At 40.5% G+C, this 27975-nt stretch overlaps 1 protein-coding gene across 2 annotated transcripts in view; it reads left to right on the top strand.

The window, feature by feature from the left end:
- The window catches only part of dync2h1 (dynein cytoplasmic 2 heavy chain 1), a 310791-nt gene that overhangs the window by 175621 nt on the left and 107195 nt on the right, over nucleotides 1-27975 (top strand). For both annotated transcript variants that reach the window (XM_078402527.1, XM_078402526.1), the window contains exons 72-76: nucleotides 879-944; nucleotides 1444-1494; nucleotides 7743-7820; nucleotides 17048-17179; nucleotides 18332-18404. In XM_078402527.1, the coding sequence (XP_078258653.1) occupies nucleotides 879-944; nucleotides 1444-1494; nucleotides 7743-7820; nucleotides 17048-17179; nucleotides 18332-18404 (400 nt within the window). The remainder of the gene's footprint in view (nucleotides 1-878; nucleotides 945-1443; nucleotides 1495-7742; nucleotides 7821-17047; nucleotides 17180-18331; nucleotides 18405-27975) is intronic.

The following is a 27975-nucleotide window of genomic DNA, read 5'->3' as shown; positions in this document are numbered from 1 at the left end:
CGATCATTTATTTTTAATCAGCTTTGTGATATTTGAATTTTGCTCCTCGTGATACAACGATGCGAACCTGCTATCTGAAAGTGCTCTCACTTACCAGGCCAAGTGCCAAGCAATCAGATTGCTGATCAGCCACTTAAATTATACTTTTGATAATCGAGAAATGATTGCATAGCATTAGCCTGAACAAAAATTAACAGCAGCGGATCCCTCTTGACATCTAATTATTCATTGCCTCCATCTTATCATCTTTTGTTTTTCCACATGCTACATTTTTTTACAAACCGGTTAATCTCTCATGTGTTTCAATTCTAATGAAAAATCACATCTTTCTATTTCTATCTTTCAATTCTAGTGAAAGGTAGAATTGAAAAGATCAACTCTATCCTTATCTATTGATTTATTTCTGGTATTTTCTTTTAATTCAGATTTTCAGTATCCACAGTATTTCTCTCTGCTTTGCATTGCAACTGAATTTAATGGTTGTTCGCTAATTAATTATTAGTACATAATGTCATTCGTTCCCTGCAGAATAAAAATACGTAACAGTGGGGCAGAGTAGGAGTAGTTCACGTAATACCTAATGTGGGCATATTTGATGCTGCCATTCAGTGCCTCAAATAGAATTCCTAATTGATAGATAGAACATTTTTGCAAGTTTTATTTTAGCTGTCTTTGTGTTGACAGCAAATATATTTCAGTTCTGATGAAGGATCGCTGAACATAAACATTGATTGTTTCTCTTTACACTGATAATACTTGACTTGCTGAGTTTTGCTGCCATTTTCTGTCTTACATTGAAGTAAATTTTTTAGGAGTGAGTAAAGATGTTTTCAATGTTATTACCAAATCTTTTCTAATAGTACATTTTTATATTGCAGGCTGATCAACTTATGTTTGCTTTGCATTTTGTCCGTGGAATGCACCCTGATCTCTTCCAAGAAAATGTAAGGAAAAAAAACTAATCTTCTTTTCTGTAATAGATCGTTTTGATACCCTTCGTATTGGGTACTTAGTTTAGTTTTTAGTTTAGAGATACAGCGTGGAAACAGGCCCTTCGGCCCATTGAATGCACACTGACAGCAATCCCCGTACACTGGCCCTATCCTACACACTAGGGACAATTTACAATCTTTACAAAAGCCAATTAATCTATAAACCTGTATGTCTTCGGAGTGTGGGAGGAAACCCCCTGGGAAAACCCATGCGGTCACGTGGAGAACGTACAAACTTCGTACAGACAGTGCCCGTAGTCAGGATCACGTTCTTTTTCAAATTTCCAGCCACTACAGAATATTGCTTTTGTACTCCCAACTACACATGGTTCTTTGTAAAACCGCCAAGCTTTGCAGAGCATATTGGGAGCACATTTTTGATATCTATTATATATTAAAAGGCAAATTAAACATGTAGAATGCATAATTATATGTTTAATCGTCTTTTTAGGAATGGGATGCATTTACTGGTTTGATTGTCGGAGACATGCTTCGGAAAACGGTAAGTCTTGTTTAAACTGTGGGCCTTGGATCTTATTTTTGATTTTGTTCATGCAATAGCTGCTGAGGACTGTAGGCGATCTGAAAACTGAATGCTCCATCCACCTGATAGCCCCAGTTGGGAAATAATCTAAGGCTTCCCATCAAGTTTAATTGATTAGTAAGGACGTTAAAGGTTACAGGGAGAACGCAGGAGAATGGGATCAGAGAGAAAAATAGATCAGCCACATTCGAATGGTGGAGCAGACATGATAGGCTGAATGGCCTAATTCTGCTCCTATGTCTTTTGATCTTAAGAGCTTGACCTGATCATGTGGATATGTTGGGTGTTTGAGACATTAAAGGCTATTAATTCCAAACATATTTACTCGACTTGACAGCCCTGATTCCACGTGCCCCAATTGAGGGGAAGGGTGAGATGAGCTTATTCTAAACTGCCCTAGACTTTGCAACTATCCCAGAGGATTGAAAGAGTGTAACATGACTATTAAAAAAGTAGGGAGTGGGAAAGGACATATGATCCTGAGAGCAGTTAGCAATAAAATGCTGGGAACCATTATTAAAGAAATATTAACAGGACCACGAGATAATCTTAATATGGTAGGCTATGACAAAATAAGTTTCAACGTAAGAGTGTAAAAAATAGCACGAGGAGGCGATTTGGCTCCTTGACCTGCCTCGTCATTCTCTTAGATTGCAGCCGATTCTGTGCCTCAAGCCCATTGTCCAAACCGATCCCCACAACCTCCAATTCCCGATCTCATAGCATCTAGAAACCTACGAGGTGAAGACTTCAGCAATTTAGTACTCTGTGCGAAAATAATATTTTCTTCATCTCAGACCCTTATGCTGAGACGGTGGGGAAAGTAACTAGTATTTTTTAATGGTAGAGTCAGCTCACCTGTATAATTATATCACAAATATAGCATTGGCCAGCCACCTTCTGAAATCCTATAAATGCCGATGCTGACTAATTTTCACCTGTCAATCTCTCACAGAATTTCATGTGTCAATGAGATTGTATTCTTCTGTATTCTGGTGAATGTAGGCAAGTTATTATATGACAGTCCATGCTGTATTAACTTTAGCTGTAGCTTCACACAACGATCCAAGTGAAGTTTTGCGAAAGACTTGTGGAATTTTATGAGGACTTACTTTTTCTACTCCAATCTCCTTACGAAAGATGAGCATATCAAACTTGGCCAGAGCATTCTGTGTACTGTTTACTAGATCTTTTCTTTAAAAATATTCTGATTTTTCATATTCCCATATTCTATCTTGCGTTACTTGTTTCCTTCAAGTCACTTGACCTGTCTACTTCACAGGTTCTTCGTGATCTCCTCACAGTTCACTTCCTCAACAAGCTTTGTCTCATCATCAAATGTAGATATGTTACTCTGTGCATTTTCCCTATGCCAATTGTATAAATTATGTCTGGCTGAGAGAACTATACTTATCATTGTAATACTCTGTTAGTAATCGTCGGTCAATCTAAAAGGGAAATTGTATTTCACATCCAACAATTGAACAGTAACTTCAGGAAATAACTAGGAGAATAGATAGAGTGAATATAATATGTAGAATTTCAAAAGACATGTAATAAGTGAAGGAGGAAATAGCAAAGGTTTAAGAATGAATTTGCAGGGGATTAATTTATTCATGTTGGATCAGTGTGGGGTATACAGTACTAATATGCGAGAGCACTCTAGAGAAGGAGGTGTGAGGGGGCACTCAAGAAGGAGGTGGTGTTGGGTCTCTCTCTGGATGAGCATTAAGGTGGGTGTCCCCAGAGCGTGAAGGGCTTTATCCAAGATTATTGAGAGAGGCAAGTGAAGAGATTGCTGGGGCCGTGATGGAGATCTTTATATCCTCTTTATGAGGTCCCAGTTGACTGGATAGCGCACAACAAAAAAACTTTTTTTTCACTGTACCTCAGTGCACGTGATAATAACAAACTAAACCAAATTAAACTAAATTGAACTAAACTAGTAAGGCATTTGACATGGCTGGCTAATCCAGAAGTTTAAAATGCATGTATTTTGGTAGTTTGAATTCAGAACTGGCTTGCCTATGGATGAAAGAGGGTTGTGGTGGAAAGGGTGTTATTCTTGCTGGAGGTATGTATACTATATATATGTGTGTCAAAAATTGGTGGAGTTGAAGTGTGAGAAGAAGACTGTGAAAGGATACAGCAGGATATAATAGACTGGTTACAGAGGCAGTTCTGGTCATCCCAATACAGGAAGGCTATGGGAGTTTTGGACAGACTGCTGGGATTAGAGGGTGTTAGCTATGGGCAGAGTTTAGACAAATTTGGTTTGCTTTCTCTGTAGCATTGGAGCCAGGGGAAACATGATAGACATTTATAAAATTATGAGAGCCACTGATTGAGTATGTAGTCAGAATCTTTTCGCCAGGGTGAAAATATCAAATACTAGAGGGAAGCTTTAAGGTGAGAGTGGGAAAGTTTAAAGGAGATATGTGGGACAAGTTTTTTTTAAACAGAGTGTGGTGTGTGCCTGGAACGTGCTGCCAGGATTGATGGCGGATACGATAGTGGCATTTAAGAGATTTTTAGATTGGCACTTGAATGTGCAGGGAATGGAGGCACATGGAGAACATGCAGACAGAGGATAAGAAAATAACTGCAGATGCTGGTACAAATCGATTTATTCACAAAATGCTGGAGTAACTCAGCAGATCAGGCAGCATCTCGGGAGAGAAGGAATGGGTGACGTTTCTGAAGAAGGGTCTCGACCCGAAACGTCACCCATTCCTTCTCTCCCGAGATGCTGCCTGACCTGCTGAGTTACTCCAGCATTTTGTGAATATATGCAGACAGAGGAGATTAGTTCATTTGGCATGAAGATAGACCCAAAAAGCTGGAGTAATTCAGCAGGACAGGCAGGATCTCTGGAGAGAAGGAATTTTGCATCATGTTTGGCACAGACATTGTGAGCCAAAGAGCCTGTTACTGTGCTGTACTGTTCTATGTGTAAAGGAAAAGGTATGTACTTGCTGCCTGAAGCTAATAAAGTTAAACCTTGAGGGTGAACAATAGGAGGAAATTGAATCCTCTACTAAATTTGGGATGGATGGATTGAGACAAAGCTGGTTTATAGTCTGCACTTAAGGAAGGGGTATGGTCACAATTGACTCCTTGACACTAAGTGATGCAAGGTAGTGTAACTGAGACCACCAGGATCCCTGGAAAGAATGTGAGAGCTGAGACAGCCAGAGATAATCAGTTCTTACCTTAGTCATAGCTGATCGGAGCATTTCTTCGCCCCCAGAAAAGACCCCTCAGGACCTGGAGGAGATGGAAGTTGCGGGCATAGGGGACTCACACAGTGCTGATGATATGAGAAACAACTGATCACAAGCTGATCTTGATTGGATCTGTGACAATAAGAGAATGCTTGTACGTTGGATGAAGATGCTGTACAATGACTCTGATTATGTATAAAAATGTCAAGCTTTGTACAATCAGTGAGAATGTGGTCCTCACCTCAAGATCAATAGGTCCTCTCCTTTCTGCAGGCGTAAGGTTGATTTGAAATAAATGAGCTTCTGGTTGACCTGAGAACAGATGTGAGTGACTCTTGGCTCCATAACAATAGGACACAAAAAAAGACTCAAGTGATTATGAATAATGTATTGGCATGGATAGGAGATTGCTGAAATGGTAGAAAAGGCCAAACAAGTCCTTGGTAGGCAAAAAATGGTGAACAATTTTCAAAAGCTGTAATATTAAGGGAGAGGTTGAGGTAGAAAATGGAAATCAGGCATAACAAAGCTACCATTGGCAAGAGATTTTAATGACAGTGTAAAAACATTGCAAATGAATAAATGCAGCCATTGAAATTGATAAGGAAATTATATATATATATTTCCATCCACTAGAAACAATGATTTTTTGATTGGAGTGATTTGGGGGTTAGAAGAGAATGTTTTCTCTTCAGCATATAAAAGGCATGCCCAATTAGTTTCAGATCGGGTGATTGACTTGGCCACTCAAGAATTGACCATTTTTTTAGCTTTGAAAAACTCTTTTGTTGCTTTAGCAGTATGTTTGGGATCATTGTCTTGCTGTAGAATGAACTGCCGGCCGATGAGTTTTGAGGTATTTGTTTGAACTTGAGCAGATAGGATGTATCTATACACTTCAGAATTCATTATGCTACTACCATCAGCATTTGTATCATCAATGAAGATAAGTGAGCCAGTACCTTCAGCAGCCATGCATGCCCAGGCCATAACATCCCTACCACCGTGTTTCACGGATGAGGTGGTATGCTTTGGATCTTGGGAAGTTCCTCCTCTCCTCCATACTTTGCTCTTGCCATCACTCTGATGTAAGTTAATCTTCGTCTCATCTGTCCACAAGACCTTTTTCCAGAACTGTGGTTGCTCTTTTAAGTACTTCTTGGCAAACTGTAACCTGGTCATCCTATTTTTGCGGCTAACCAGTGGTTTGCATCTTGCAGTGTAGCCTCTGTATTTCTGTTCATGAAGTCTTCTGCGGATAGTGGTCATTGACAAATTCACACCTCTCCTGAGAGTGTTTCTGATCTGTCGAACAGGTGTTTGGGGATTTTTCTTCATTATAGAGAGAATTCTTCTGTCATCAGCTGTGGAGATCTTCCTTGGCCAGCCAGTCCCTTTGCGATTATAAGCTCTCTTTCTTCTTAATGATGTTCCCAACAGTTGATTTTGGTAAGCCTAAGGTTTGGCTGATGTCTCAAACAGTTTTATTCTTGTTTCTCAGTCTCATAATGGCTTCTTTGACTTTCATTGGCACAACTTTGGTCCTCATGTTGATAAACAGCAATAAAAGTTTCCAAAGGTGATGGAAAGACTCTAGGAAAGACTAGGTGCTGAGAGCTCTCTTATACCTGCATTAAGGAGGCATTTAAACACACCTGAGCAATTACAAACGCCTGTGAAGTCACGTGTCCCAAACGTTATGGTGCCTTGAAATGGGGGGACTATGTATAAACACAGCTGTAATTTCCACATGGTGAAACCAAAATGCATAAAAGTGGCCTTTATTAAAATCTGACAATGTGCACTTTAACCACCTGTGATTTTTTTCTATTACAAGTCTCAAATTGTGGAGTACAGAAACAAATAAATAAATAATGGGTCTTTGTCCCAAACATTCTGCAGGGCACTGTACATGCTGGTGAGATTGGCATTACTCCTCTAAAGTTCATTCACAAGGACTGCAGGAGGGACATTAACATTCAGCCCTCCAGCGATGGGACATAATTGCAATCTGACCTGGTGCAGTAACAGAAAGCCCATTATTTTCACCAGGCTACCTAGTAGACTCGGGAAAGTACATTATTATCTCCCATGACTTTAATATTGTTAGAATTTTTAAAGTTTTAATTTAATTTATTTTTGATTGTTTTGTTTTCAAATTTTAACACTACGTGCAATCATTTAAAAATATCTCAGATGAGGCATTTATAACTCTCATACAAAAGTCTCTCATAAAATCGTTTGCCGAGAGATAAAGATCTGCCCCGACCTTGACTCTTGTTGAAGGCTGCAGGCAATCCAGAGACCTCCTTGGCTGATCCCTGGACAAGCAGGGTCAATGAGATCGACCTTCTCCAACCAGCCTGGGTAAGAGATTATAGGTGGGCACTGAGGGGAGCTGACTGGTACCTTTGGTCACTGGTGTCCTCAGTCCCCTGGTGCACTGGATGGTATGATCTAGCCCACCTGAAGAGAAAATGTTAAGCTGTGACCTATTAGTGATTTTCAAGATGAAAGGTTTTGATAGAATAGGAAAAATATTTTTTTCCAAGAGCGAGCAGTTCAAGCTGGAAACAAGAGATGGAGTCATTGAGCATTATAGCACAGAAACAGGCCCTTTGGCCCACTAAGTCAGCATCGACCATAAAGCACCTCATGTTACCTTTAACGCATTTTATCTTCCCCCACATTCCCATCGTCTGGAGATGTCTGAGACATTTCATTCATTTGGACCCCCCTCCCGGAAAAGATGGTGGAAGGTGATTCCATAAGTAATCTTATGGACTGGCCAGTACTTTGGGGTGAAACAATCTCAAGGGTACAGGCAAAAACTGTTGTGGGAATGAACTTGATTGCCGTTTTAATAAGATAACAAAAGCACAATGGGCTGATTAGCCTCCATCAGTGCTCTCGATTTCTACAATTGTTCCTTGATTTTAATTTTCTTGTTAGACTTTGACATTTGATTGTTCTTTATTTTAGGATAATCAAAAATCCAAACGTGAATCAATTCCATCTTGGATTGAACAAGAGCGGGTTGCAGCCGTTACCCTCTTAAAGGTACATCTGAAAATTACATTTTGAGGAATCAGATTTCACTTGCGTGGTTTCATGTGGAGTCACAATCCTGAGCCTTCAAAGCTTGTCTTAAACTCATGTTGTAATTAGAAAACTAATTTTAATAGACATCCCTGTAATCACACCATTTAGCAGGACTTCGCCCCTATGCTGAATCATTAAATTAATTGAAATAAGATGGGTTTTACTTAGGAGCATTAACATTCTCAAATGTTTCTTTGTGGCTTTCAAACATTTGGATGGTTTTTTGTTAATTTTAAAAATATGTAATTCAATCTCAAATTATGCAATGTTTTTTATGCAAGGTTTAAATTTCCTCGCATTTCTCTGTTTTTTATTTAGTTTTATTGGCTGTAACATTCAGCCCAGTATAAGCAATTTAACACCACTTATGATAGAGCATGAAAAGGTTAGACTGACCTTGGGCTGTTGCAAATAGCCAACTAATTATTATTCTAAGGTATTCAACATTGGTTGCATCTTACAAGAGCAAATTTATTTATATTTCTGACAAGTAAGCAAATTCTTTTCATTTCTTCTTGATGATTCAGTAGATTTAGCCGTGGAATAGATGAGCCTTGCAAATAAAATATTTAACCCTGAATCGGTGCTGTTGGTTGATTTAGCAGACTGGCAGTCGTGCTTCAACCAGGGAGAGAAGGGGAATTTCACTGAGATTCTGATCCTGGTTTGATTCTGCTTCTGATCAGTATCTCTCTAATTCTTTTGAGGAAATGTGCTTATGGTTTCGATAAGGCTGCCATAGCTGCAGTTTTTGAAAGAAACCTGCCAACATTTGTAACCATGATTTATATAAAAAGTAAAATTTCTATCTATACGTCATTGTTTCACGAAAGGTTGGTGCAACATGATTTAACTACACTCAGACATAGACATTTATGTTACATTCGATTGTACTACATCCAGCGCAAGAAAAAATGGCTGTTGTAAGCAACACAGAAAATATCCTTACCCTCCTCTCTTGCTTTAACATTTGCAGGCAGGAGATAATCTCGGCAACTGCCTGAGCTTTGTTCAAAGCCTTTACAAATGTGCAGGATTTGCTTCCCGTTTTCAATCAATCACTTCTCATAGATCAGACGTCCCTATATAATGAGCGTTTGATTGACATAAGCATGCAGGGAGACACTCTGCTGAGTGTCTCTCATATTTTTAGGTACATCAGTTTTTTATGTACAGTTGAGACAAAGGCGGTGATTTAAAGCTGATGACTGCGATGTGGTAATGTATGGGTAGTGCCAGCGGACAGACCCCCACATAGGTCAGGGCATTGTTCTCTGCAGTGGCCACAGGCTGCCCCATTTTGGTTATCCTGCGACTTACAGTTTGCATCTTCATTCTTATCTAGAAAAATCCTAGAATATTCTAGAAAAATCCCTAACTTGCTCTCAGAACCTATATTTTCAATGAATTTATTCTTTAAACTACCATTGCAAGGGGATTAGTGACAGAGCTTAGAATGGAGATGCAAGGAACTGCAGATGCTGGAAACTTGAGCAAAAGACAAATTGCTGGAGTAACTCAGTGGGTCAGGTAGCATTTTTGGAGGGAATGGATGTGCGGCGTTTCTGGTCGGGATACATTACATCCATACCTTCCACAGACATTGCCTGACCTGATGCGCTAATCCAGAACAGGGATCTCCAAACTATGGCCCGTGGGCCACATCCATCCCGCCACGAGATTTTATCCAGCCCGCAGCAAGCTATTAGACAGCGGGGACTGGAGGCAGAAAGGTTCGCCAGAGAGCGGATCGCCACCGACCCAGAGCCGGGACAAGGCGAGAGATCGCAGCGCCCCCTCGAAACTTCCCTCCTCGCTGCCGCTCAACCTGGGGGGAGAGAGAGAGGGGATAGAGGGAGCAGCGGGTGGGAGCGGGCGTGCGGGGAAGGGGAGGGTGTCAGCGGGTGCTGCTCCCTCCCTCTCTCCCTTTCTCTCTCTCTCTCTGTGTCTCTCCCAGAGCCAGCGAGATCTGCGGCGCTCCTCCACTCTGTTCTCCGGCCCCGTTTCCCTCGAACGCAGCAAAATACAAACAAACACAAGTGAAAACACCGGGGATGCGGGGCTTCTGAACAACAACTACACTTGTGTTTGTTCTTATTTTGCTGCGTTATAGGGAGACAGGGCCGGGGAAGAGTGGAGCAGTGGCGCAGATCTCGCTGGCTCTGGGAGAGAGGGAGAGGGGAGAGAGAGAGAGAGGGAGGGATCAGCCCCCGCTAGTGGCGGCGCTCCTTCACCCAACCCTCTGACACCCTCCCCCTCCCCGCGCTCCCGCTCTCACCTGCTGCTCCCTCTACCCCGACTCTCTCCCCCCCCCCCCACACTCTCTCTCCCTCCCCCCCCTCTCTACCTCTACCTCCCTCCCTCTCTCTCTCTCTCTCCCTCCCCCCCCTCTCTACCTCTACCTCCCTCCCTCTCTCTCTCTCTCTCTCTCTCTCTCTCTCTCTCTCTCCCCCCCTCCCCCCTCCCCCCCCGTGGTGGTCAGTGTATTTTTTCTGTTTTATAAATAATTGTATACCTACGGTATATATATTCCAATATTTCAAGCTCTTTTTAAAAATTGAATATTATTTATTTGTTGCCATATAAACCTAATGTAAACTAACCTAATCCAACCTAACCTAGTTGAACCTTTCCTAATCTAATCGAACGTAACCTAGTCTAAACTTTTTTTGAGTTCATTAAATTTATAAAACTCACACTTCTTTATTTTTTCCTACGGCCCGCAAAAATGTGCCAAATATGTAATGTGGCCCTCATGCGGAAATGTTTGGAGGCCCCTGATCCAGAACATTGTGTTTTACTGTGCAATAATGTTAGCAGCTTAACTTTATTTTTCACAAAAACATTTTGTGTTAACATTGTTGATCTTGATCATTAACCATTCAACAGAGAAACTTGAGTAGTTCCAATATGCTGTCCGACCTGCTGTTTTCTTACTGCTTTACTTCTACTGTACTTTCTTAAGCATGTTTGGTGATGTGTTTATGTTGAAGATCTGCTTCAAGTTTAGATTGGTCCTAGTGGAATACATTTTATTTTATTATACACAGCAGATTATTTTAAATTTCAATATTGCCAGGAAACCACATTTTTGGTCTGAATAAATGAGAATGCACTTGTTTTGTTAATGTGCAGGAAAAAGTCGTACTTTGCTTATTGCATTTATTTCCATTTGTGGTAAAATGTAACTACACTTAAATGCATCAGCCAAAGTCATTATCACGGTCGTCAAGATTAAGACCTTTTGTTCATCACACCATTCTTCAGTCAGCCTAACTCCTGAATTTCAATACTTTCTACTTTCATGATCTTTCCAATTTAATCTTAATTATGATGTCCATCTCCTGCTGTATCAATCCCGTTTGCATTAACCTGGCAACAACCAAATACATTCCTTTTGTCCTCCCTTTCAAAAAACACTTTCAGCATCTTTCTCTCCAAAAAAGCAACCTTTGTTCTCGCAAACTTTAGCCGCCACCCCTTTTTCTCTCCCAAGTCCTTGTGAACATGGTCACCTGTAAAATTCACGCTCATTTTGTTCAGAATGTATATATTTGAATATTATGCATCATATTTACACTTCTTGAGAAGAGCTGAGAGCAGAAACTGTCAGGAGTAAAAAAAAGACACAAAGTATTGGAGTAACTCAGCGGGTCAGGCAGCGTCTCTTGAGAACATGTGTAGGCGATATTTCGGGTTGGGATCCTTCTTCAGGCTGATTGTGGGAGGGGCGGAGAGGGAAAAAGCTGGAAGAAAAGAGGGGCAGGACAAAGCCAGGCAGGTAATAGGTTGACGATAGACACTAAAAGCTGGAGCAACTCAGCGGGACAGGCAGCATCTCTGGAGAGAAGGAAAGGGTGACGTTTCGGGTCGAGACTCTTCTTCAGGTAATGGGTTGATACAGGTAAGGAGGGTTTTTGGTAAATAGATGGTTGACCAAAGGGCAGAAATGAAAAGACAGAAGATGTGAAACAAAAGGATTGAAGAATTGTGAATAGTGAAGCTAGAGGAAAGAGTATAGGTGAAAGGGGAGGGGGAGGAGAGAAATAGGTGCGAGTAGGGAGTAACATCCATCGTGACTCTGACCATGATGCATGATTGCTTCTAGTCCTTCTCCCTTTGGCATTATTTGATATAGTTATTGCTGCACTGGATGATCCGTAATTCATTTGTTGATGTGCAGAATGGTGCTGCCCTTGTTAGTTTGGATGTATTCAAGCAAAGCCATGCAATGTATGCAGCTGCCGAATAAATGTATGAGTTGATACCAATGTATTGGTCCACATGATCAGTAAACTCTCAACAATCATTGGGTGGCACAGTGGCGCAGCAGTAGAGTTGCTGCCTTACAGCGCCAGAGACCCGGGCTCAATCCTGACTACGGGTGCTGTCTGAAAGGAGTTTGTATGTTCTCCGGTGACCTGCATGGGTTTTCTCCGGGATCTTCAGTTTCCGCTCACACTTGAAAGACGTACAGGTTTGTAGGTTAATTGGCCTTGGTACAAGTGTAAATTGTCCCTAGCAATGATAGTGTTAGTCTGTAAGATTTGCTGGTGGTTGTGGATTCGGTGGGCCGAAGGGCATGTTTCCACGCTGTATCTCTAAACTAAACTAAACTAAATATCACTATCTGTTCTAACTCAGCATTTCCTTGCTGAGTTAGAATAGATAGTGATATTTAATTTAGTTTAGTTTAGAGATACAGAGACAGTATTAAAGCATTGACAGTTCGGGTACGTTGTCATTGCAAATGACATTCAAATCCAATATGACATGATATGTAAAGTAATTATAATACTCTTATGAATTTTGAAAAGTATTGGCTCTTGACACTGTGGAGGTCATCTATGTAGTGGCTGTGTTCAAATAATGTACATTCCAGATTGTTTTACTGATGTTTGAATTTGAAAAATATCAAATGCAAATTACGTCCTGACTGTATCATGAGGGCAACTGCAAGGTAACAATCAAGTCAATATAGACACAAAATGCTGGAGTAACTCAGCGGGTCAGGCAGCATATCTGGAGAAAAGGAATAGGTGACGTTTTGGGTCAAATCCCTTCTTCAGTCTGATGAAGGGTTCCGACCTAAAACGTCGCCTATTCCTTTTCTCCTGAGATGCTGCCTGACCCGCTGAGTGACTCCAGTATTTTGTGTCTATCTTCAGTATAAATCAGCATCTGCGGTTCCTTCCTACACAACAATCAAGGCAAGCCAAGTTTATTGTTATATGTACAATCATGCTGAGGTATAGATAAAATTAAGACCTACATTGCAGCAATATTGCAGGCACATCGACTCAGCATAAATATTGGTCAGGCCGCATTTGGAATATTGTGAGAAATTTTAGGCACCATATCTGAGGAAGGATGTGCTGGCTCTGGAGAGGGTCCAGAGGAGGTTTACAAGAATGATCCCAGGCATGAGTATCTTAACATATAATGTGCTTTTGATGGCACTGGGCCTATACTCACTGGAATTTAGAAGAATGAGGGGAAACCTCATTGAATCGTACAGAAAAGAGAAAGGCTTGGACAGAATTGGATGTGGAGAAGATGTTTCCGTTAATGGGAGAGTCTAGGACCTGAGGTCATAGCCTCAGAATTAAAGGACATTCTTTTAGGAAGGAGATGAGGAGGAATTTCTTTAGTCTGAGGGTGGTAAATCTGTGTAATTCTTTGCCACAGAAGGTTGTGGAAGCAAAGTCAGTTGATAGATAGATTCTTGATTAGTATGAATGTCAGAGGTTATGGGCAGGAGAATGGGGTTAGGAGATAGGGATAGATCAGCCATGATTGAATGGTGGAATAGACTTGATGGGCCGAATGGCCTAATTCTGCTCCTATCACTTATGATCTTATGATAAATTGTACATAAATTAGATATAAGACAATGAAATGAAAAAGACTGCAAAAAAATAACAAGACAGGACTTTAGTACACACCACAGTTAGAAAAAAAAACAAGTCCATGGTAGTGCAAGAGGTGGTCTGTAGTAAGCATTGCTGTTGTCTTTTAGGATCCAAAGTGAGTTCAAGCATTTGGTCCTGGTACAGACCGCAACAATGTGCATGCAGTTTGCAGTTTGCTTAAATTCATAATTTCTTTAGCCAATTGATCTTGATTTAGCTACATTGTTGGTTACCTTATTCTATCAAACTAAATAATCAACAAGGTAGCTAAATCAGGAATGGAGCAAAATTTAAAATTAAATAAAAAAGCACTTAAACACTTGGTGTGCAACTAAATACCCAGGTAAAGCTATAAAGTTTATTGCAGATGCAAGCCCAGTTGGTCTTGGTCCTGTTCTCACACAACAAAGCAAATCTAGTTGTAATAAATGTATTATTGGTTGTAAACAGTAATTGTTACTCGAGCGTTGCCATTCCTTTAAGGATTGTGTCACACAATTTATTTCACCGGCGTGCAGCATTATTTGCAGAAAATTCTAGATGCAGTCTGTGAAAAGTCTTTGAATAACTACATATGTATGTCTCAGCTCTTTTGGTCCCCTGTGTAATAAGACTGTGGGTTTTGCAGTAGATTTCTTTAGAGGTGAGCGACTCACTAAATATTCATAACTTATAGCAGTTGATTGTCACAATGGCACATAAATTGCTAACACATGTGAGGTAGTCTTGTTCTCAGCCAGAAGGAAAAGCATCGTCCGTCCCTTGGGCACTTTTACATTTTCATCAATACCTATATGGTCACAACCTTGAAGTTCTACCTGGTCATGAGCTGGTGGTTGTTTAACCATTCTAGCTGCAAGCTGCCTACTCACATTAAGCACTGGGTACTGAAGTCTTAAGAATGGATTATCATTCCACATAGCAATCAGGGCAGTTAAATTCTGCTGATAAGCCTTCCATCCTGCGATTTCTAAATAGAGATGTAGACTCCAAAAGCAAGGATGTTAATGGGAAATCTGTTAAAAAAAAATTATATTGGTTTGTCTATAACTTGTCCAATTCTAACACTTTGCTTCAGTCCCTAAAAACTGATGTAGCAAAATGTTTCCTGGGATTCAATATTTCAGATGCAGGATTAGGTTAGAACCTGGGGTTACATAGAATATAGAACAGTACAGCACAGGAACAGCCCCAAAGTGCTTGTGCCGAAGATGATGCCATATTAAACATCTAATCTACCTGTGCATGATCCATATCCCTCCATTCCCTGCATTTCTGCATGTCTATCCAAAAGCCTCTTAAATAGCCTCTCGCTATTGTATCTGCCTCCACCACCTCCCCTGGTAATGTGTTCCAGGCCCCCACCACTCTCTATGTAAAAACTTGTCCTGCTCATTTCCATTAAACGTTCCCGCTCTCACCTTGTTGCTATGCTCTCTAGTGTTGGACATTTCCATCCTGGAAAAAAGATTCTGACTGTCTACCCTATCTATGCCCCTCATAATTTTATACACTTCTATTGACTGGGATGGTGGAGGCAGAATGTTGTAATGAGGACTCTGGGTTAAACAAGGTGACCTTTGGAAGGGTTTAAGAAGCATTAATGAAAATTTAAAGTGCACTTTAAATTTGCAACTGTATTGGCTGAATTTTGCAATAGTAATAGTTGCAAAACTCCTTATGTTTGCTAGTTATTCTATAAAACCAACACCATCTTTTGGATTTTCGTGCATCTGTAACTGAACGCAGACATTTAAGAATTGTTGACAGTAATTCTACATAATACATAATCTGCACTAGTTGTACCCTCCCCTGCCCCACCAAGCTGAAATCACTGAATCTGACATGGCTTTAAGAGATCCATATGGATACAAAATGCCCTGAAATTCTATGCTTAATTACATGAGATCGAAATGTTCAATGCACTGGTTAACAAATTACCTGGCCATAAAATACAAATTTTATGAATGTTTACTTTACATTATTTGAATAAAAAAGGAAACATTTTAAAAATGCATGTTTTGGGTATTTCTTTAATGATATATTTATTCAGTGTATTGTTTAAAAGCTCATTAACATTGCTTCCAAGTCTCCTGTCATTGAGAATTCTTTGAGGTGAATGGCCACCCAGCCAGGCTCATGACATCACAACAGATGGGCCTTATAAGGTTCTGTTGATATGGTGCATGAAAGCTACAGGGATTTCAGACCAGGAGGATAATTATTTTGTACAAAGCCATTTTCAAGGCTTTATACAAGTGACGCCACCGTGAAAATTCTGGGCCAGCATATAAATTCCAATTCAAATATATTGAGTCATTTAATTTTCATTCCATAAATTACACCCCATGAAGTGATTTTGTCAGATTGAATGTCAAATAATCAAGATAAACAAACCTTCCTGTTAAAGCGTCCAAATACTGGAAATAGTCAGCTTCCTATAAAGCAATTTTTGAAAAAGAAACCAAGTTAATTTTTCAGGTTTGTGGCCTTCCATTGGACTCTCCCTTTTGACATTTCTGTTAATAGCTACTGACTACACCCATCGTCATTCCAAACTTCAATGGGTTTTGTGTCTGTGGGATTGTTACACATTTGAACGCTGCAAGTTGTCAGAAAGCTCAAATGAATAATTTTCTCGTCACCTGGGACTGTAATTGTTTATGAAGTCGTACTCTAGGTCTTAGGATATTGGTAGCTCTGAATCTATATTTCTTTTATCCTAAGCTTAAGGTTTTCTTTCTGACTCTGTCATATCAAGGGAAAGATTCAGCATGGTAGAACTATAATTTTTTTCCTTCTTCAGGATCCTGGCAATCAGTCATCGATTGCAAGTGTGTATTTTAATATGGAGACATTCAGTGAATGGAATCTCCTACGAAGCTTTGGATTTGAGATTGCTGCTTATAGATCTCATTTAATTTCAGGAGCTGTTAATTCCAATTTGAAAGCTGTCTCATATCATTATAAGAAAATATAAGAAAATAACTGCAGATGCTGGTACAAATCGAAGGTATTTATTCACAAAATGCTGGAGTAACTCAGCAGGTCAGGCAGCATCTCAGGAGAGAAGGAATGGGTGATGTTTCGGGTCAAGACCCTTCTTCAGACTCGTATCATATCATTTTATAATTTACAAATGTTTGTCGCTGCATGAGGAAATTTAATTCCCATGAAGAATTTTAATTCTGAGAGATCTGAACAATTTAAGCAAATGTACTTTCCTGGGTATAAAAATAAAATATTTTTATAAATCATCTATTTGTTTTCTAGACTACCTTCCCATCTTTGTATCAGACACTCTGTCTGGAAGATCTAGACCTTTGGCTTAATTTCTCACAAAGTTCAACCTGTGAACAAGATGTCCCGGCACCTATTGCTCGAAGAATCACTCTTTTTCAACAGGTATGTTGTCACATTATTTAATGACAAATGGCAGAACTGAAAAAAATAGATTTTTAAAAAAAATGGAAAACTGTTTCATGGATGTAGAGACAGGAAAGGATATTGTCCTATTTAGATGATATAACTGAAAAGATTGTTAAATATTTAACTACTATAAATATTCTATTTGAATCCATGAAGGTAATTTTTTTAGCAGGGAGAAATGCTGTTGACGTGGATAAAGTATACAAATCTGCCACAAATGTAGCATCAGCATGATTCAAGGAAAGACATAAAATGCTGGAGTAATTCGGCTGGTCAGATAGCATCCCTGGAGAACTCGGATAGATGACATTTTGGTTCAAGATCTTCAGACTGAAGAAGGGAAAAGTACATTCCCTCAGACAGGTCTTAACCCAAAATGTCACCTATCCATGTTCTCCAGGGATGATGCCTGACCTGTTATCATACTCCAGCATTTTGTGTCTTTCCTCGGTAAACCAGCATTTGCAGTTCTTTGTTTCTACATTAGCATGATCCAGTTAATTCAGTGCAGCCTTGTCATCGCTATGCTTCCTTAATTGTGTAAGCAAAAAAATGTCTATGTTTGTCAAATGAGATGAAACTACATTAAAGTTGTATTCATAAATGGAAGGTTTAAGTATAACTCCTTTTTTTCCTGTTTTTCATAAAGTTCATTTATATTACTGGAGATGCAGGGAACAGCAGATGCTGGAATCTTGAGTAAAACACAAAGTGCTGGAGATGCTCAAAAGGTCAGGCAGCATCTGTGGAAGAATGGGAAGAGTCTGAAGAAAGGTTCCGACCCTCATTGCTCATTTGCTTATCCTTCCACATATGCTGCCTGACCCTCTAAGTTACTCCTGCACTTTGCGTTTTACTCAGTTATATTACTACTTGCTTATCTTCACAAACAAGTGAAGAAACAAGTTCTAGATTTATATTGGATTAGGATACAGATTACATTGTATCCAAGGGAAGTTTTATAGGATTAAAGAAACTTTGCTTGATCCAAACAACAAGAGAAGTCAGAGATTTGAACAAGGCTGAAATATTTTTGTTATAGTTGTTAGAAGTTTCTGTGAGTTTTGTTGACACCATGTAGCTTTCTCTTAAAACTGGTACATTATCAACTACTTGTTTTCTTCAAAGGTTCTTGTTGTTCAAGCAATAAGACCAGACAGACTTCAAAGTGCTATGGCTCTTTTTGCATCCAGAGCCCTTGGTAAGCATAATATTAATTTTACAATATTTGGCAGTGTGTGTTTCACTATTTTTTCAATTTAGATTGGTTTCCTATCTAGCACAACTCTATATAGTCTTTTGATTTTAATGTTATGTATTTTATTTACTTAAAGTTGAGGTCACAGTTTTTTTTCTTATTTTTCCCTCGTATTCTGGATAATACTTTTATCAAGGTGTTGATTGTTTTGTAGTTTCTTTTCCTTGGCTTCTTAAACAAACTGGTACATTATTTTGGAAGATACCCATGATGCTCCTACCTTAACTAATTTACCTGGATTGATAATATGAAAGATACAACCTTGCAATGGGTCAGGTCCTAGAAAGCTACAATTGTGCAAGGAGTGCATATTTACCTTGAGAAGCATTTGGTAGTATTTGCAACGTTAAGTTTAGATTAATTATTGTCATGAGTACCAAAGTACAGTGAAAAACCTTGATTTGCATGCTATCCAATCAAATCAGATAATACTGTATATAAATCTAATCAAGCTAAACTCAAGTACAATAAGTAGAGAAAAAGGGAAGATACAGAGTGTGGAATATAGTTCTCGCCATTCTAGTGCATCTGTTCCAGAGACTAAAGGGCCTGTCCCACTTAGGCGATTTTAAGGCGACTAGCCTGTCGCTGAACGTTCGCCGGGGTGTCGCGGGCACGATCGTGAGGAGTCTTCAATGAATCGTAGCGGATCTTGGCGCGTTACGGAAACATTTTCCAGATAGAAGTTTCTCGGCGACAGCTGGCTTGTCGCCAGGTATCGTAGCTTATTGCGGGCGCTGTCGCATGCTGTCCCCAGGTTTGCTAGGTTTTCGCAGATGCATTTAGAAGCACGTAATATAAAATTAAGAAAAGGCATTTGAAGATACCAGAAGATAGTTTTGTTTAACCAATTTATTTACCGTCAGGACATTTGACAGGTAGATTGGAGGCGACAGTTTGACGGTCAGGTAAGCGTGGGAATTTCGCGATGTTTCTGAAGACGGTGTAATCTCTTAGCCAGGTGCTAGTCTCACAAAAACACCTGACTCGGCATTGTCGTGGTCATTGTCGTAGGGTAAAAGAAAATTTCGGCGATCTGCTACGACTTTGACAGTTGCCGGCAGTCGCCTTAAAAATCGCGTAACTGGGACAGGCCCATAAGTTCAATGCCCACAATAGGGAAGAGTTGAATTGGACGGTACCCTAGTTAGTTTATGGAGAGACCGTTCAGAAGTCTGATAACAGAGGGGTAAAAGGTGTTTCTGAATCTGGTGGTAAGCGCTTTCAAGCTTTCGTATTTTCTGCGTGATGGGAATGGGGAGAAGAAGGAATGGCCAGGGTGGGACCAGTTCTTAATTTTGTATTTATAGATGGCTCAGATGAAGCAATGCGTACAAGTGTTCCTTTGACACAAGTACTGACACAATTACTGGAAAACCTAGAGGCAGTAAAGATGGGAGCATTAAACAAACTGATCGAATGTACCACAAGTGGACTTCACGGTAGGGATCTGGGAGAACACCTAGATGCAGTGGACAAAGGAGACCCACATGATCACAGGGAGATTGCGCAAATCCCACATAGGTAACACCAGATTTCAGGATCCAAGCGAAGGTCAGGTGTTAATTTAAAATCCAAGACTAATACATCTGGTGGTGCATGTTTTCAAGCTTCTAACCTGCTAAACAGTAGCAGGAAGAAGAAGGAAAGACTGGACTGGGACGTATTTAGACAATAGACAATAGGTGCAGGAGTAGGCCATTCGGCCCTTCGAGCCAGCACCACCATTCAATGTGATCACGGCTGATCATTCTCAATCAGTACCCCATTCCTGCCTTCTCCCCATACCCCCTGACTCCGCTATCCTTAAGAGCTCTATCTAGCTCTCTCTTGAATGCATTCAGAGAATTGGCCTCCACTTCCTTCTGAGGCAGTGAATTCCACAGATTTACAACTCTGACTGAAAAAGTTTTCCCTCGTCTCCGTTCTAAATGGTCTACCCCTTATTGTTAAACTGTGGACCCCAGTTCTGGACTCCCCCAACATGGGGAACATGTTTCCTGCCTCTAACGTGGCCAACCCCTTAATAATCTTATATGTTTCGATAAGATCCCCTCTCATCCTTCTAAATTCCAGTGTATACAAGCCTAGCCGCTCCAGTCTTTCAACATATGACAGTCCCGCCATTCTGGGAATTAACCTAGTAAACCTACGCTGCACGCCCTCAATAGCAAGAATATCCGTCCTCAAATTTGGAGACCTAAACTGCACACAGTACTCCAGGTGCGGTCTCACTAGGGCCCTATATAACTGCAGAAGGACCTCTTTGCTCCTATACTCAACTCCTCTTGTTATGAAGGCCAACATTCCATTGGCTTTCTTCACTGCCTGCCGTACCTGCATGCTTTCTTTCAGTGACTGATGCACTAGGACACCCAGATCTCTTTGTACGTCCCCTTTTCCTAACTTGACACCATTCAGATAATAATCTGCCTTCTTATTCTTACCACCAAAATGGATAACCTCACACTTATCCACATTAAACTGCATCTGCCATGCATCCGCCCACTCACACAACCTGTCCAAGTCACCCTGCAACCTCATAGCATCTTCCTCACAGCTCGCACTACCACCCAGCTTTGTATCATCTGCAAATTTGCTAATGGAACTTTTAATCCCTTCATCCAAGTCATTAATGTACATTGAAATAGCTGTGGTCCCAGCACCGAGCCTTGTGGTACCCCACTGGTCACTGCCTGCCATTCTGAAAGGGACCCATTTATCCCCACTCTTTGCTCTCTGTCTGTCAACCAATTTTCTATCCATGTCAGTACCCTACCCCCAATACCATGTGCTCTAATTTTGCCCACTAATCTCCTATGTGGGACCTTGTCGAAGGCTTTCTGAAAGTCGAGGTACACCACATCCACCGGCTCTCCCCTGTCAATTTTCCTAGTTACATCCTCCAAAAATTTGATTATGTTGGCTACTTTTCCAAGACAGCATAAAGTATAGATGGAGTCAATGGTGGGAAGTCTGGTCTGTGTGACGGACTGGGCTACATCTCATTATATCTCTGTAGGTATGGAGTCAGCAAATAGGCACCTTTGTCAACACAGGAAGAATCATTTAGCAAATTCTAACCATTCCGAAGTATTGCACTGGGTCTTCAGATCACTTGTTGTAAAGGCCAGTGAAAATGTTCAGAAGTATTGTAGTTGTCAGTGTACCAGATCACATAATTCTGAGGATGCTTCTTTTCTGGACAATGAAGATGAATCACGGCTGAGGAAAAAAGGAAGCAATACGTTATTCAGCGCTATCAATGAATAATGGCTGCAACATAAAATAAACTCTCACTTGCCTGTTCCTCTTCCACTCCAATCCCTGCTACTGCAACACCCTTATAATGCCATTCATCATCAAAGATCTGACAGCTTCATTCGTAAGCCAGAAGAAATTGACATCAAAGATGAAAGCAATTTTCAGAAAATGATTGGAACACGTTAAGAGTACTGCAAATACAATTCATTCCATTATATTTTTTGAGTGGTTTACATAGTTATTGTTTATTGATTTATGTAGCACAAAATTTGTTTATAGAGAACAATTAAAAAACAATGCAGGGGAAAAAATCCATAAATTCATTTTTAATTGTAACATGCGAATTGTGAAAATATGTACACTTGTTGCCCTGTCATCTTAATATCAAAGAGACAACAACTCTTTATAGTTGTGAGAAAAATTAAGAAGTCGATTTCATGAACAAGCTCAGACAATGTAGAGCTTTGTGTAAAGTAGTGCATATTGAGCAGAGTGATGTGTGAGTTAACTTGCCGTGCACAATTACTATAAAACTCAGGTGATAGTACAGGTCTTGGTGATACCGGACCGGAGATTTTCAGGGCTGTTGGATGTTATTCCTGTTATTACCCCCAATCCATTTGTGAATTCACATTTTTTAGATGTTTCATGGCATTTGAATGAATTTCTCAGTGAATGAACCTGGTAAGTTTTAAAGGAAGCATGGGAACCGAGACACCAGCAATTTGGAAGGGAGTGTGGGGAGTAGATCATTGGCAAGCTGAAAGGGAGCTTGAGTACTCAAGCTTGGGGAATTGAAAAGGAACTCAGCAAACATTACTTGGTGAGGCAGATGCCAAAATGATTGAGATTCTTGGATTATTAAACATTTACTATATTTCATCCATTTCATGCATGAAACATTGTGTATGGTGCAGAGGCCTCTGCACATGAATAAAAACTATGCGTTAAGTCAATATTAGGGTATTCCATTTGCAGCTTGAAATGTCATTTGGGTGACATATTCTTTGAGGTATTTACTTCATTTTAGATCAGCTGATAGTCTGAGTAATGAATATTTATAGTGCCTTCATCATTTGTAGTTACTTTGATTATTGGAAATGCTGCAGGTTTAAATTATGTTGTTCATTTAATGTAAGTTAAACCATCCAAGCAGCATGGAAAATAAATTACCTGTTGAAGAAATTGTTTGGTTACACTGCCAGAGACCTATCTGAGAAGCTCAAGCAAATCGCTAGCTGAGTTTCCATAATACATTAGTTACATCTCATTTAGAACACTACATCCCTTCCTAGTCACATGGGCAGTGACTTTCCACATGTAAATAGCAGTGGATCAGGTGTTGATGCTAATGGAGAGATGCTACTACACACAATGTTTCTTTTATCTGACATTCATAAAAAAAACTAACATGTATGTTTCCGAGATTTCTTCACTTCGTAAACATACACTGGATTCTGAACCTTAAAAAGAAAAAAAATCTTACTAATAATTAGCAAGCCTGAATGCAACCATGAAAGGTTAGATTTGTTACATTTCAGGTACGATACTTTGTCAGTGAGCGAAGTTTAGAGATGTACCAGACCTTGCATAAAATGTGTTACCTATCTGATAACGTACCAATTCTAATGTAAAGTCATCAACCGGATATTCCGTTCTCTCTCCACTAATGTCATCTGATTTATTGAGTATAGTAATATATATAATATTAGATATATATTATAGAAATAGATATATTTAAATGTCCATATGTTCATGTATTCTGTTCTGTGTGTGTGTGTGTGTGTGTGTGTGCATATATATATATATATACTGTGTGTAGGAGCCATTTGTGTTTGTGCTGGCTGTTTTAGCATTTTATATTATTTTGCCTAGATATCTTGCTGTATTACTTTGGACTCTTGGGGGCTGCTGTGAGATGAATACATTTATGGGCATAATGGACTGGGAGTAGCCAAAATTAAGGAGTATATCTAGAGATGCAGAGACGGGAGCGGTCAGACACAGGGAGTATGGCAAGATATAGTTCTTACCAGACCTGCGACGAGAGAAAAGTTTGGAGAGATGCAGATGTTTGTACTACTACTTCAATAAACGACTAATTAAACTGAAAATACGTTTGGAAAATCTCTTCGTTGGTTTGCATCAAGTTCACTCCCACTCCCTGTGAAGTAATGGTAAGTGGAAATGAATTTATTGGAAAGGACTGTAGTTGCCATAACACTATGAGTAAGAACTACCCTCTATAAGTGAAATCTAAAGTAAGAACTATACCCTCTGAGTGAATTAAAGTAAGACCTGTCTCGAAAGAGCCAATTAAAGTAAGAATTGGCTCTATGAGTGAGACTGGTGCTTGCGAATCAACTGGACGGAACAAGGATTGTTTTATTTTGCAAGCCTGAACCGAATTCCACAGACTGGACAGGGTCGCTACCTGCGCTAATCTGACTAATGGAGATTGGAAACTTTGAAAGCCTTCATATCATCATATCATATATATACAGCCGGAAACAGGCCTTTTCGGCCCTCCAAGTCCGTGCCGCCCAGTGATCCCCGCACATTAACACTATCCTACACCCACTAGGGACAATTTTTACATTTACCCAGCCAATTAACCTACATACCTGTACGTCTTTGGAGTGTGGGAGGAAACCGAAGATCTCGGAGAAAACCCACGCAGGTCACGGGGAGAACGTACAAACTCCTTACAGTGCAGCACCCGTAGTCAGGATCGAACCTGAGTCTCCGGCGCTGCATTCGCTGTAAAGCAGCAACTCTACCGCTGCGCAGTATCCTTCACGCAGGATAAGTGAGTACAGCATTAAGCTTTATTGGAAAAGTTGTATTACAGCTGAATTGGAAAACGGCTGCTGTATGGAATGCTGACAACAAAGAAGTGACCTTGAGAATCGCAAGATATCAGTTTGTTTTGAATTCTTGTGAAGATACGATTTTACGTCAATGTGTCTTAAAGGGATAGCAACGTACAAGTATGTCTGTGGTTAGATATGATGTTCAGCCACAAGGTGGCGATATCAGAAAGGATTCCGTAAAGGATAAAAGTTTTTCTTCATCATGTGAAACTTCAACGTTCTCTGCTGTCATGAAATGGGTTGCCGCCCTGAAAAGCCAGCATGAGATTGAGGAAGAAGAAGAGGAACAGAAGAGAAGAAGACAGTTGAAAATAAAAGAAGAACAACTGAGAAGAAAGAAAGAACAGAAGAGACGAGATGAACAATTGAAAGGCTGGGAATTGTTCCTTGAAAAGATCAGGAGACAAATGAAGATACCATCAGATCTACTTTTTGGGAACGAGTAGGATGCTAAGTCAGTTGCAGCTGTCAAAAGCTCTACTTTGGCTAAGACAAGAGAAAGGCAGCAACTGAGAGGAAGCAGTTTTGCAACAACTGCAAAACCTGGAGGAGCACAGGTGCAAGAAAATCACCCTGAAATACTTCATGTTGAACAAAAGGACAAAGAAAAGAAACCAGAACATACAAAACAGAATGAAAAGCCAATTGTGAGTGATGCTGTTCTCCCATCTCAAATGTGTGGGCATATTGGGGCCGGTGATGAAACCTGCATCTTCTCCATTGTACCAGTAGAAGTGAAGAGCCCCAAGGGGAGTACAGTGTTGCAAACATATGCATTTTTGGATCATGGAAGTTCATCTACCTTCTACACAGAAAGCTTGATGAGAAGGCTGAACATTACAGGAGCAGGGACTAAAATTCTCCTGCATACCATGAATGAAGTGAAGCCTGTGACCAGTCATCTTATCTCAGGTTTGGAAATATCTAGTCTGGACAAAGACGATATTATTCAACTATCGGGTGTGTTCACACAGAAGACCATGCCTGTTTCTCATCTAAACATTCCCAGACAAGAAGATCCAAAACAATGGCCTTACTTGAAGGATATCAAGATTCCTGAAATAGACTCTGGCATTGACCTACTCATCGGGACAAATGCTTCTAAGGTATTGGAACCTTGGGAGCTGGTCAACAGCCAAGGGGATGGACCACACGCTGTGAAAACCCTACTGGGATGTGTAATTTATGGTCCCCTGAGAAGAGACCACGACAGCAAGGATGTAAATGGCTGCCCTGCTGCTGATGTCAATCGAATATCCATTGCAAACCTAGAGGAGCTACTGATCAAACAATACACTGACTTCAGTGTATGTAGGTTAATTGGCTGGGTAAATGTAAAAATTGTCCCTAGTGGGTGTAGGATAGTGTTAATGTACGGGGATCACTGGGCGGCACGGACTTGGAGGGCCGAAAAGGCCTGTTTCCGGCTGTAGATATATGATATGATATGATGATATGATAACAGCAAGGAGGCAGAAGAAATTTCCAGAGAAGAAATAAAGTTTCATGGATATTATGAATCCTTCAGCAAGGATGACAGATGGACACTATTGTCTACACTTACCTTTCGAGCAAGAAAACGCCAGCATGCCAAATAACCGTTGCATTGCAGAGCAACGCATCCAGAGCTTGAAACGCAGGTTTGGCAAGAATGAGAAGGTTTATAGAAACATAGAAAATAGGTGCAGGAGGAGGGCCTTCGAGCCAGCACCGCCATTCATGATGATCATGGCTGATCATCCACAATCAGTAACCTGTGCCCAACTTCTCCCCTTATCCCTTGATTCCACTAGCCCCCAGAGCTCTATCTAACTCTCTCTTAAATTCATCCAGTGATTTGGCCTCCACTGCCCTCTGTGGCAGAGAATTCCACAAATTCACAACTCTCTGGGTGAAAAAGTTCCTTCGCACCTCAGTTTTAAATGGCCTCCCCTTTATTCTAAGACTGTGGCCCCTGGTTCTGGACTCCCCCAACATTGGGAACATTTTTCCTGCATCTAGCTTGTCCAGTCCTTTTATAATTTTATATGTCTCTATAAGATCCCATCTCATCCTTCTAAACTCCAGTGAATACAAGCAGTCTTTTCAATCTTTCCTCATATGACAGTCCCGCCATCCCGCCATTATGATGAATATACATCTTTCCTCACAGAAATGATTGACAATGGTTATGCTGAAAGGGTACCAGTGGACCAGCTGAATCGAAGTGATGGAGAACGCTGGTACATCCCTCACCACAGGGTGTATCACTCAAAGAAAGGAACTTTAAGGTCTTTGACTGTGGTGCAATCTTTAAAGGTACATCACTTAACTGCCAACTGCTGCAGGGTCCAGACCTAACCAACTCACTCATTGGAGTTATCATCAGATTCAGACAAGAACCGGTTGCTTTGACATCAAAGCAATGTTTCATCAGGACAAGGTGTCAGAAAAGCTTGTTGACTATCTGCGATTTCTGTGGTGGCCCGATTAGTGATGTGTAGCAAGATATTGTTGAATACCAGATGAAGGTACTTCTTTTTGGAGCTGTGTTGTCACCAAGTTGTGCAGACTTTGCATTAAGGATAACAAAGATCGGCTTTTCAGCTGAGGTGACAAACACAGTAAAGAACAACTTCTACGTAGATGATTGTTTAAAATCCATGTCTTCGGAACAAGAAGCATTTCAGATAGTAAAAGACCTGACTGCCATCTGCCAAATGGGAGGATTCATGCGCAACAGTCGTGCAGTATTGGCATCCATTCCACAAGAAAACAGAACTAAAGTGATCAAGGAGTTGGACTTGGACAAAGACAATCTGTCAATGGAAAGAGCACTGGGATTGCACTGGTGCGTTCAAACAGATGTGTTTGTTCAGAATTGTTGTACAGGAACGTCCATGCACTCGTCGCATTTTGTCTGTAGTCGGCTCTATATACGACCCTTTAGGGTTTCTAGCACCATTTTGCGAGCCAAGGTGATTATGCAGGAACTCTGCAAGGAGAAACTTGGTTGGGATGAAGACATACCCCAAACCTTCTCACAGCGATGGACAGGATGGTTAGCAGATCTCAACAAGATTGCGGAGTTTAATGTGGACCGGTGCATGAAGCCTACAAGCTATCGTCAAATCAGATATGCACAGCTGCACCACTTTTCAGATGCCAGCGAAGGTGGTTACGGTACAGTTTCATATCTAAGACTGGAAAACAATAGCAAAGAAGTGCATATTGCATTCATAATGGGAAAATCCAGAGTGGCACCATTAAAACAAATGACGATTCCCAGAATGGAGCTTACAGCTGCAGTCCTAATGTCAGAGTTGACACAATGCTGCGAGAAGAATTACAGCTTCAACTGGACAAATCCATCTTCTGGACCGATAGCACAACGGTGC

The sequence above is a fragment of the Rhinoraja longicauda genome, chromosome 7 (assembly GCF_053455715.1).
Source record: "Rhinoraja longicauda isolate Sanriku21f chromosome 7, sRhiLon1.1, whole genome shotgun sequence".
Taxonomy (NCBI): domain Eukaryota; kingdom Metazoa; phylum Chordata; class Chondrichthyes; order Rajiformes; family Arhynchobatidae; genus Rhinoraja; species Rhinoraja longicauda.
This window is presented reverse-complemented; position numbering and strand designations above follow the sequence as displayed.